The following is a 12,405-nucleotide window of genomic DNA, read 5'->3' as shown; positions in this document are numbered from 1 at the left end:
GCCAAAATAGAACATTTGGAGCTTAAGCACACTGTAAAACTAGGAAAAAGATACATAAGTTTTGTAGCTGAAAACAAATAAACAGATAAATGCAAGCTTTTAATCAGAAAATGCTATTTTTTTAAGCGTTTACTGTTTTAATCAGTGCTGTAAAGACAATGTTTTATCCAAATGAACAATATCAACCAAACATTGACAGTTCAACATATCAACTGTCATATCAAAACAAATAATAACCAGAAGCCAAATAGTCACTTAAATGAACAAAAAGAACAATTTGGTACAAACAGTGGCCACTGTGGGCAAATAAAGCTACTTAAACATCTGTTTATAGCTAGGTATAAACAGAAAGATGATTTTTTTTATGTGAATACAAAAACAGAAACTTGTTCATTCTTTACAGATAAAAAAATATAGATCTTCCAAGAAATGCATAAAGAAAAAGTACCGTATCATCAAATGCAGGCTGACAAAGCAGTAATTCTCCTTAACAAAACAGAAATTATGACATTTGAGGAACAAATGTTTTTATTTAGTAACTTCACAACTTAAAATGAAAGGATATCTAAATGCTTTACTAGCATGTAATGAACAGGAAACACAGTAACACTCATGTCAGTTTGTGTTTTAAGAGGCTTTTTAAGAGTCACTCGTTCATCAGTAAGAATGAAAACACATCTGCTGCATCGGACTGAAAACTGAGTCCAGACGTCATTGCAGATGTGAACTTGAACTGCTTTTCAGAGGTAATACTGGTCAAATGTAAGCGCTGATGGAGCGTTTATCAGCTCAGTCCAAGCAGGTGGAGAAAAAAAAACAATAAAACAGCCGAAGCTGCGTTCAACAAAACCAGCCTCAAGTCTGATGACAACACATTTTTCAGCAGTGATCGGACACCGAGGCTTCCTCCGTCACCCTGTTCATCAACAGTTCGTCCTGGTCCAGACCACTTTCCGGGCAGCGGAGTGTGATTTAGTCCTGACAGGCTCCGCCCCACTCGCCCACCTCACTGCATGCCCAGGTGCCTTGTGGGAGAGGCCTGGCCTGTGCAGCCGGTGACGGGAGACACTGACAGGCCACGGAAAAGGAGGTCCATGGAGGGCAGGAGGGGCTTCAGGAGGCTGACGGGGCAGAACGCAGAGCCTCCGTGGGGGGTGAAGTTGACTTTATTGGGGTCAGGGCAGGAAGCCGTGAGGAGGGGCTCGTCCGCACAGGAAGCCCTGAAGTTAAACAGAGACACTGAAGTGAACCGGGGGGTTGGACGGACTCTTAACCATCAATCAATCAAAACAAACACCTTCTAAATAGTTTGTGTGCTTTTTTTTTTTTTTTTTTACTGTAAAAACAGAAATCAAACCAAAATCAGCATCATATCATAAATCTACTATCAATATTACATGACCTATGGGATGGAAAATTATCAAAACACCACAAGAGGAAAACACAGGAAATACAACGCCCTGATAAAGGCCATATTTTTACTGTTATTAGGACTGAATAACCAAGACAGCGGTGTTGTAGTCAAGACCATCTAAACCACAGGTGTCAAACATACAGCCTGTGGACCAAAACTGGCCCAGCAAACGGTCCATGAAGTCCATGAAATCGTGGCATGAATTTGTGAAAGGCAAAAATGAGTAAATAATAATTAATTAATTAAAATGAACAAAATAATCAACAAAATGAACAAAAATGAACAAAATAATCGACAAATCAAACATAAATTAATAAAAAAGAACAAAATAATCAACAAAATATACAAAAATGAACAAATCAATGAAAATGTTGATGTTTATAAACTATATGTCCAAAAGTATGTGGACACGTTTGTCTGGGTCTGGGATACAAAACAATAATGACTAATGTCAGAATATAGATTATTATTATTATTATTATGTTGATCGTATTTTACTGGTCTGACCCACTTTAGATCATACTGGTCTGTATGTGGAACCTGAATTAAAATGATTTTGACTCCACTGATTGTTACAATGTCTTCAATGAACAGTCACAGAAAAAATCATTACACCACCCCTTGTTTTCTTCAGTTTCTTGTTGGTTTTAATGCCTGGTCCAACGAAAGGTCCATTTGTTTGGACAAATATAATGATACCAACAAAAATAGCTCATAGTAGTTGAATTTCACAGCCGATATTTATCTATTTAACATATTTTCTTGATAATAACCAAAATCCCTTCAGTTCTTACATCAGTATCTATGGCAGTGTACTGACAAAAACAGTGCTTTTAGACATTCCATGTTTTCTTTTCTGTCGGTTTTAGTCACGTGATCCACACAGGAGTTAGGACTGGATTGTTTTTGATGACTTTTGATGGTCTTATAATTTTTTCCGCCACTTGCTGACAAGACTGAGGCAGTAGTTTTTTGGTGATGTAACGTCCATTTTCTTGCTCTACATTGGTCAGTTCTAGTTCCCTTTTCCTGTGTATGATCTATGGATGATACACTGATGTTCAAACTGATGCTTACATGGCCTCCTCACACACTCGGACTAGTTCACAGCCCTCCGGAGGTTCACGCTGGAAGGAGTAGGTTTTGTTGGGTCGAGGGGCGGGGGAGCAGGGCTGGAGCAGAGGGGGCTCGAGTGCAAACGAAGGAAGAGTAGTAGACGGAGAACACAGAGTCTCACAGTCCACGGGTTCTGGATGAAGGACAGAGGACATGAAGACACAAGCACCAGAACACACACACTGAACATGTCCTACAGCCCTGGACAAGAATGGGAATTATGGGAAATCATCTTATGTTCTGCAGTAACAATGGAATATTTATATAACATTTATCAAAATGTAAATGCACTATTTTATATAGACTTGAATTTATACATCTGCATACTGTTTTCATATATACACTTTTTTAATAGATATACATACTGTTTTCATATATATATACTGTTTTACAGATTTAAATACTGTTACATATTTTTTTATAGATTCATTCACTATTTATAGTTTATGTCTATTTTTATTGTACTTAGCTCTATTCTTATTTTACTTTTGTAAAACTTTACATTCTACTTTCTTATCTCATTTTTTGTTTTTGTAATTTTATATTCACTCTATTTTTATGTTCTGAAGTATTAACGTTTTATTCATATTGTTGCACTGACTGGAAAAGAACAATGACAATAAAGGCTATTCTATTCTATTCTATTCTATTCTATTCTATTCTATTCTATTCTATTCTATTCTATTCTATTCTATTCTATTCTCACCTGGTTCTCCCATGAGGCAGGGGGACTGGGTCGGGGACAGTAGACCTGGGTTTAGAGGACCAGGGGAGTGTGACGGGGACAGCAGTGATGGATCTAGAGGACAGGGGGACGGGGACTGGGACGGGGACAGGAGGGACGGGTCCAAAGGTCCAGGAGACGGCTCGCTTTGAGAACCACTGCTGCATCTCTGGGCCGGGACCGGAGCCCGGTGTCCGTCTGGGATGTCCAGGATCTGGACCAGGTAAGGACACAAGGACATGGACAGGAGTTTAGGTCTCATTTCATACAAAAAAAAAAAAGACACTGAGAAGGATGTAAATGACAATGACTTTTAAAAGACATAAGTACTTAAATGGGCTGTATGTTTGTATTTTATACTTTCAAATATTAAAAGTCAACAGAATTATCATCAGTGTTTAGAATAAAAAGCTCTGAAGTCCATTGATATACATACTGTTAATATTGTCTATTCATATTTTATGTCTGTTTTTATTTTATTCTACTTTACTTCTGTTCTTATTTTCTTTCTGTTAACTTTTACATTCTGTTTTCTCATCTTATTTTTAGTTTCTGTAATTTTATATTCACACTATTCTTATTTTCTGATGTATTGGTTTTTTATTAACATTGTAGCACTGACTAGAGTAGCACACAATGACAACAAAGGCTATTCTTTTCTATTCTATTCCATTCTATTCTATTCTATGAACTGAATTTATTTACAACAATTGGATTTACGTGACCACTAGAGAGAGTAGTGCATCCCTCTGTCCATCTCCCATGGTGATGAAAACTAAAACCACAAACCCTTTGACCAAAGTGTCAAAACGCGACCAGATGAGATGAGAACCATTACGAAACAACTTTTAGAGTCAAAGAAAAGAAGTGATAAAAATAGAATCACTGCCGTTGTTTCCATTGGAGTTTGATGGCTAAATGTCAGAGTTTCTTCTACACAGGTGAGTTTCATTCTGAGGCTTACGAGGGTACAAAGTTATTATGGGATGTTCTTATCTTTGCTAAGTTGCTGTTTGTTGATCCACGGTTCAGACTAAACTGTGACGGTTCGGACCTTGTTTGTTGAATTCAAACAGATCTTTAGTTCAAATACTGACAGCAGTTATCTGATTATGAGATATCGGATTAACACACCTAGATTTCTCGCCAATACTCCGATGTCTTCATGCATGTATACAGGTTCATCTGACTTATTTAGTTTTTTTATATCTGCGCATGTATAAAAAAAAAAAAAAATCTATATATAAACAGAAGTTACACAGTGACACCATGAGCCAAACAAAAAAGGTAAAGAAACAATGAAATGAAATTAAGGATAGCAGCAACATGTGACCTATTTTGCAGTCCTGTTAGCTCCTCCCGCATTAGGACAGCTAACGCTGACACTGTAGGTGTTGCCATGGTAACAAGACAAGACCAGATGTTTTGAAAATGACAGGAAGTGTATATCGTACGTCATAATACACATACGTGCTCCAAAAGAAATCAAATAATGGACTGAAACATGTAAACCAGGGTTTTTCCATTATCGTATTTCTGAAGTGCATGTAAACGAGTTGCATTTGATTACGGCAATTATCGGATTACTCCCAGTTATCAGATTTTGTGGTCATGTAAACGTTTTTTTTTTCCCACTCTAACCTCGTGCTGGTCGTCAGGTTTCTCAGACACAAACACCTCTTCCAGCTCCAGATTCAGGCCTTCGACGCTACGACGAAGCCGAGGAGCGAGTCTGTTCAGAGGCATCAGCTGCCGCGTCTGGATGAAAAAAAAAAAATACAGGAATTAAAATTAACAAGGAGAAAACAGAGGGAGTCTGTTCAGAGGCATCAGCAGCAGCGTCTGGATTAAATAAAAAATACAGGAAGAAATTTAACAAGGAGAAAACAGAGGGAGTCTGGTGGTCCTAGGGTTCATTTGTCTAAGGACTTAAACATTAACAGTGATTCATAAAAGTCTCTGAAAACATTAACAACTCTACGTTCCATTAACAACAAATTTTTTATTTTTTTTTTTTAACCATTGTTTTTTTTTTTTTTTTTAAGTTTTTCTTACAAATAATGCAAACAATAATGACAACGAACAATACAGAACTGAACATTGTAGACATGAAATCAAAAGGAAAAAAACAAAAGAATCCTTCAACAAAATAAAAATAATGCCCTTAAAATGATCCCATTTATCCCCATGTAGTTCACTGTCACAGGCCCAACACAGTCCCTCAGAAATCATGATGTAGTTGTGCTAGACCACAGGTGTCAAACATGTGTCCCAGGGGCCAAATCCGGCCCGCCAAAGGGTCCAGTCCGGCCTTTGGGATGAATTTGTGAAAAGCAAAAATTAAACTACAATATTAACAATCCTTTCAGTTCAGGTTCCACATTCAGACCAATTCAATCTCAAGTGGGTGGGACTAGTAAAATACTATCATAATAACACATAAAAAATGTCAACTCCAATTTTTTCTCTTTGTAAATGTAAATATTTTCATGCATTTACACTAAAACAAAGTATAATTTCACAAAAAACGTGAATAACCTGAACAAATATGAACAACCTGAAATGTCTTAAGAGAAGTAAGTACAATTTTAACAATATTCTGCTTGTTACTAAATGATTTTGTGTTTGTAGATCCACTGTGATCTGTGAGTTATAATGTAAATGTGTAAATGATAAAATGAGGCAGAATATTGTTAAAATTACACTTATTTTTTTCAGTTTGTTCATGTTATTCTCATCGTTTGAAAGGATAGTTTGTAGATGTAAACCTTTTCATAATGTAAATTTACTTTTTTCACTCTAAAACATAGAGAAAAGTTTGGAGTTGACATTATTTATATAATATTATGTTATTATTTTACTGGTTCAGCCCACTGCATATTAAATTTAGCTGAATGTGGCCCCTGAACTAAAATGAGTTTGACAGCCCTGTGCTAGATGGTTAAAAAAAAAAAAAGTCAGATTACTCTAAAGATTCTGGAATGTATCTAAAAAAGGGCCCCATATACTATACAACTTTGCAGTGGTACGCTGAAGTGAGTTGCCCGGTAGTCAGACACTGGAGGTTGAACAGGACACAAATGAATTCAAACCAAAACAGAACCATCGCTGTGTTACCTGAGTGATGCCAGCTGAATGAGCTGTGGGCAGCGGGGGATGGGGGAGCTCATATCCTGACGACGGAGGGGCGTGACGGGAGCGTTTCTGCAGCTGATGCCTCAGTTTGGCCACCTGGGGGCAGAGTGGAGACACACAGGAAGGAGTGAGGATTCTCCCACAATGCCTTTAGAAAGGGGGGGGGGGGTGTCACACAGGGGCCACATTCAGACCGAAATGATCTGAAGTGGATCAGACCAGTAAAAGAATAAAATACCAATACTGAAATAAGGACAACTCTAAAGTTTTGTATTTGTTTTAGAATGAAAAAAGTCAAATGACATGATAAGATAAGATAAGATAAAAGAAGATAAGATAAAATAAGACAAAATAGGATAAGATAAAAGAAGATAAGATAAGATTAGACTTTATTTATCCCACCGTGGGGAAATTTCAGTTAACAGCAGGTTATACAACAAGCAAGTTCAGAGAAAAAGACAAGCAGAAAAACTAAAAAAAAAAAGGTCAGATCAGATAAGGTGGAAGTGCTGCTGTAATCCTACCTCTCGGAGGTGTTCTGCACTTCCCCATGACGCTGATCTCTTATGTCCACTGGCATGTCTCCGTCCTCTGGTCTCCTCTGCCCAGGAACTAGGAGTCTAAAAAAAACACACAGAACAGTGTGAGGAACAAATAGAACACAAACCCAGCACGTTTATCTGGAACGCTGAACTTCTACTCAAGGACTAATTTGAGGTATTTGACTTTATTTGTGTGTATTTTCTTCTACTCCACTACACCTCAAAAGGTAAACGCTGTAGTTTCACTGCTCGCCTTCTGCAGCTTTTAGTTCCTTTTGTAGTTTTTCATGCTCTTTCTGTTCAATGAAAACAACAGACTTTGAATACGAAGATAAATATGTTACCGACTCCTTTTTCCCTGGAGTCTGTGTTTGATGTCCTCACAGGTTTTCCCTGGATCATCTCTGGACCTGCTGCTGTGCTCCTCCTTTACTAATTCCTCTATTGCCACATTTCCACTTTATGGAACCGGTTCGACTGGGCTCGTCTCCCATTGTTGTGCACCTCATTTCCTTTCCCCTACCTTCAGAAACTTGTATTTGAGGGGTACGATGTTTGTTGCCCGCACTGGAACCAGAAATGGGCCCAGATGATGGCTTGGTGTTCACTCTGCCGCTAGATTCACAAGCACCGCTAAGTATCGTATCAAATACGTGTTATTCCTGTAAATGAATCCCATGCTGTGGACAAATGTTTGAGCAGATTGGAGGGATTCCACCCTTCTGAAGAAATGGAAGCTTTGACAGTGTTCCAGTGGACCTGGTGTGGTCTGTTTGGACCTGGTGTGGTCTGTTTGGACCTGGTGTGGTCTTTTTAGGCTGTTCGTTTCTGCCTCAACGCCATGTTGGCTACGTTCTGACCAAAACAATGCAGCATACGTGTGACATCATTGCGCATGCGCAATGAAGGCAGAATCAATAAGCAGAATCGTTAAGCAGACAGGCAAACGATTCCAAGGAATTGAGCTACTGGGATCCGGTTCTCAAAAAGAACCGGTTCTCGATTCCCATCCCTAGTTGTAGTCCATACTGAAAATACGTCCAAACTTTGAGCTGATTACCGTAATTTCCGGACTATTGAGCACACCTGAATATACGCTGCCGTCTCCAACGTCTCACCATTGATTCACTGATGCCAAGCTTACGTGCAGCAGTTCTATTTTGTTCGTTGACAGCCAGATCGATGGCCTTTAACTCGAAAGCTGCCTCATATGCATTTCTTTGTGTTTTCCATGATGAGGGTGTGTGCGTGACACGCAAAATGACTGATCTGAAGAATTTAGCGTGAGTGTGTTTGATTTACGATGAATTAGCCACATTACTGTTTAAGCCGCAGGGATCAAAGCATGTGAAAAAAGTAGCGGCTTACAGTCTGGAAATTAAGTTACCTAAAATGTTCATTTGTTGGTTGAACGGGACAGAGCTGCACAGCCAACAACCTGGAGGGGGCGGGGCCTGAAGTGGCTCATGTGCATTTAAAGGGCCAGCGCTCCAAACCACCTTTCTGGTGTCATTACTCAGAAATAGGGTTGAAGATGGACCTGTGGAGTTGAATAAATGAAGAATTCAGAGCCAAGCAGAGCATTTACAGTTTATGGAGACCACAGGGAAATATGGGAAAAGGAAGAAGAACATTTAAAAAAAGACAAATATCACTGCTTTAAAGCTGCGTATGATGTTTGTCACCAGTTTTGGGATTTATTCACTTTTATGCCATATTTCAAGGGTTTTTTTTGTAAATTTTTTCCTTATTTTTCATGTATTTTGCTCATTTTATTCTCATTTTACAAGTTTTTGTACATTTTATCCTATGAATAATTGAGATAAAACTGCATTTTACACTAATTATTGACATGTATTGATAGGATTAGTGGGTCCAAAGTTATTAAATAATATAAATATGTAGATGCTTTTGGTCGATGGCGGCTGTTTGGGTCTTTAAGGGTTAAGGTAGAAATTCAGGAAATTCATGTCACAATAGAAAAAGAAAAAGACAAGAGTGAAATATCAATAAACGTCAGCGAACAGTGAGGAACGTTCTATATTTCATCAACCTCAACAGGTATCTATAGTCAGTCTGAAAATCAGATTCATGGGATAATATGAAGAAAAACAAATAGATCTGACTTCCTCTAAATGGAGCTGGAGGGGGCGGGGCCTGAAGTGGCTCATGTGCATTTAAAGGGCCAACGCTCCAAACCACCTTTCTGGTGTCATTACTCAGACATAGGGTTGAAGATGGACCTGTGGAGTTGAATGAATGAAGAATTCAGAGCCAAGCAGAGCAGTTACAGTTTATGGAGACCACAGGGAAATGTGGGAAAAGGAAGAATTCCATTTTTAAAAAAAAGCAAAATATCACTGCTTTAAGCATATTTTGGTGATAATGCTGAACAGTGTGTGGTTACTGCTTCTGCTTTTGTGACGGATCTGAACACATGGATGCGTGTGCACGAACGTCAAAGCCACAGCTGTGTTACGCACCTGCAACACAACAGCTGAAAACCACTGTCAGCTGCAGAACACGACCACATACGCCAGAAAACACCCAAACCACATCATTATACAAACTGTAAACACACACACATACACACACACACTGCGGAGGTACAAACAGCCCAAATGGATCCTCCTTCTACACGACCGTACCGACTTCTTGACATTGACTCTTGATCGTCTACCAGTTGGTGTCTGGTTGGCGTCCGTTCGCTGCTCAGGATCAAACGTCTGGTTCATGGTTACCGTCTCCAGGTCAATCCCAGACCGAGGCGGGGTCAGATACTCGTGGTTCTGGTCCGTCTACGCTCAGACTGAACTTGAACATGACCCGATGGTCTCTGTCTGCCATTCATAACCCCTCTTCTGACCTTACACCCCGTCGTTTATTTGGCGTCCCCTTCCCCCTCCAGCATCTCCGTCTCCGTCCCGTGAATATAAATACTGACTTTACTCGCAGAAACTTTACTCCAGGAAAACACCATCTTCTACCTGGTTCTGTGGACTCAATACTTCTGTGCACTAAATACGTCCTGATGCAGCGACGTCGGTGTAGAGTTACAGCTGCCGACATGCCCCCCCCCCCAAAAATCTGAACGGGGATCATGGGACACGAACCTATAAAAAGACTCAACATTTGGTCCAGAGTGGGTAATGTTTCCGACAGGGGCTGGTGTCTGATGAACCTGCCTCCAACATGGACTCAACACTATTGGTCCATTCATGAATTATTTTATATCAGGTTTAAAGATGTATAATCAGCTTAACCTGGGTGTCAGTGTACTCTATATAACTCTATATATACATAAACTTTATTTACTAAACCAAAAATAGAATCATATCGTTAGCCTCATTGCATAATTTACCTAAGTCATCCACCGTATGGACAAAAGTATGTGGACATGTTGAATTCAGGTGTTTCTTTTCTAACAGGGGTCTGGGATACAAAATAATAATGACTAATGTTAGAATAGAGTTTTATATTATGGGATAAATATCAGTGCATTGGTTAATTTCTTAATTTCTAGTCCTGGAGAATGGATCTGAGGTGAAAGTCAATGAGTAAATGAGTAAAAAAAAGACCAAAATAATCAACAAAATGAACAAAAATGGACAAAATAATCAACAAATCAAACATAAATGAATAAAAATGAACAAAATAATCAACAAAATGTACAAAAATTAACAAAATAATCAACAAAATGTAAAAAAAAAAAAAAAAAAAAAAAGAACAAATCAATGAAAATGTTGATGTTTATAAACTATATGGACAAAAGTATGTGGACATATTGAATTCAAGTGTTTTTTTTTATGTCTAACAGGGGACTGGGATACAAAACAATAATGACTAATATCAGAATAGAGTTTTATATTATGGGATAAATATCATTGCATTAGTTAAGTTTGGTTTAAATTGTCATCTTTGTTTCTAAAATGACTCAGAGATGGTTTGGACCTAATTTCTCTCAAAAATTGATTTTTTTGCCTGTTTTTTTATCCATTACTATGATTTTAAATGTTCTTCCTCTTAATTTCTAAAATATTTTTTATGCTCTGACTGTAAATAATAATTTTCTACCACTTCTAACCATCTACTGTCTTTTATTTGTGTGTATTTTGCTCATTATGATGCTCTTTTCCTCATTATTTTTCATTTTGATGCTTTTTTGTCATTTTTGATGCCCCTGTTGTTCATTTTTATTGATTTAGTTGCTTATTTTTTTCATTTTACAGTTTTTTTAGTTGTTGTTTCTTTTGTTTTTTTTAACCATCTACTTTCTTCTCATCTCACTGAGAAAGAAAAATCTCCCATTGAACTTTAAGGAAATATTGATGTTTATAAACTATATGGACATAAATATTGGGACACATCATGTCCACAGCTGTAAGATGTCCTGTTCATGATGACTGGACATAGAAACATCAAAATTAATAATCAATATGATATTTATCCCATTATAAAACTATATTATGACATTAGTCATTATTGTTTTGTATCCCAGTTTAAGTGAAAATCAGGTATTCCTTCTTATATTTAATGTGTTACTTAAGTAGATGTTCATAAAAACTCAGATTAGAGTTGACAGGTTATTATATCTGAAACAGAGAAAACTGAAGAAAAAGTATCTTTCTCTGCAAAATCTGTCATTAACCGAACATAAACCCAGTGTGTCCATTCATTGTCACTGATTCAACTCCATGGGTTTTACTGGTGAATCAATGCTGTAGAAGATGACGGTGTTTCCATGGTAACTACAGGGCCTCTGAACATAAAATGGGTCATATCTGATGACCATGAAAAGATGACAAACTCCATTTTACACCAGTTATTGACATGTATTGATAGGATTAGTGGATTAAATGTTATTAGGTATTTTAGATCAGTAGATGGTTATTGTTTATGTCTTTAGTGAAGTTATATGAAGTGAATCTCATCATAAATGGAGTTTAGTGAAAGTTGTCGACTGAAGACTGAAGTTTCATACATAGCTGAATAATGCAGAGGTTCTGGAGAAGGTGGTGCTGCTGGAGGTCTGCTTGTGTGTGTGCGTGGGGGGATGGGTGATCTGTATAATGGGGTCAGGAGGGGTCTGTTCTCACAATGGAGGCCGAGGGGGTTCGTTCGACTTAAAACTGTGTCAGAGAGAAGACGACGCCTCAGAGATGTTACTGGGGCTTTGTGCACTAGTTAGGAGCAGATACAGTCGAGGGGGTTGAGAGGAACGAAAAAAAAAACGACTATTTCCAGTTGGCTGCCTTCCACCCGCAGCATCGGAGTAGAACCAGCAAACACCTGCAGAGCCTACATCAGATACCATGACCCCCATACGACACAGATGCCGGGTAGAGCACAAGAACCGACAGGAACCGACGTGAAGAAACACGCTGAAGGGGAATGGGTTCTCACAGCAGCAGAAGAACTGGAACAGCATCATCTAAACCAGGGGTGTCAAACATAAGGCCCGTAGCCCTAAACCA

The 12,405-nt window shown here is 38.3% G+C and overlaps 1 protein-coding gene across 5 annotated transcripts in view; it reads right to left on the bottom strand.

The window, feature by feature from the left end:
• Positions 1-80: 80 nt before the first annotated feature.
• LOC115424236 (RUN domain-containing protein 3A-like) overlaps positions 81-12,405 on the bottom strand; it is a 56,415-nt gene continuing 44,090 nt past the window's right edge. For 4 of the 5 annotated variants that reach the window (XM_030141362.1, XM_030141359.1, XM_030141360.1 and 1 more), the window contains exons 12-17: positions 6,914-7,009; positions 6,372-6,485; positions 4,896-5,012; positions 3,237-3,468; positions 2,492-2,663; positions 81-1,220 (exon numbers count right to left, since the gene is read on the bottom strand). In XM_030141362.1, coding sequence (XP_029997222.1) covers positions 1,007-1,220; positions 2,492-2,663; positions 3,237-3,468; positions 4,896-5,012; positions 6,372-6,485; positions 6,914-7,009 — 945 coding nt within the window. In that variant the 3' untranslated portion in view covers positions 81-1,006. The remainder of the gene's footprint in view (positions 1,221-2,491; positions 2,664-3,236; positions 3,469-4,895; positions 5,013-6,371; positions 6,486-6,913; positions 7,010-12,405) is intronic. The other variant, XM_030141361.1, reaches the window with a different exon arrangement.

Source organism: Sphaeramia orbicularis, chromosome 8, assembly GCF_902148855.1.
Source record: "Sphaeramia orbicularis chromosome 8, fSphaOr1.1, whole genome shotgun sequence".
NCBI classification, from domain to species: domain Eukaryota; kingdom Metazoa; phylum Chordata; class Actinopteri; order Kurtiformes; family Apogonidae; genus Sphaeramia; species Sphaeramia orbicularis.
The sequence above is the reverse complement of the archived record's forward strand: the minus strand, read 5'-3'. Positions and strand labels throughout refer to the sequence as shown.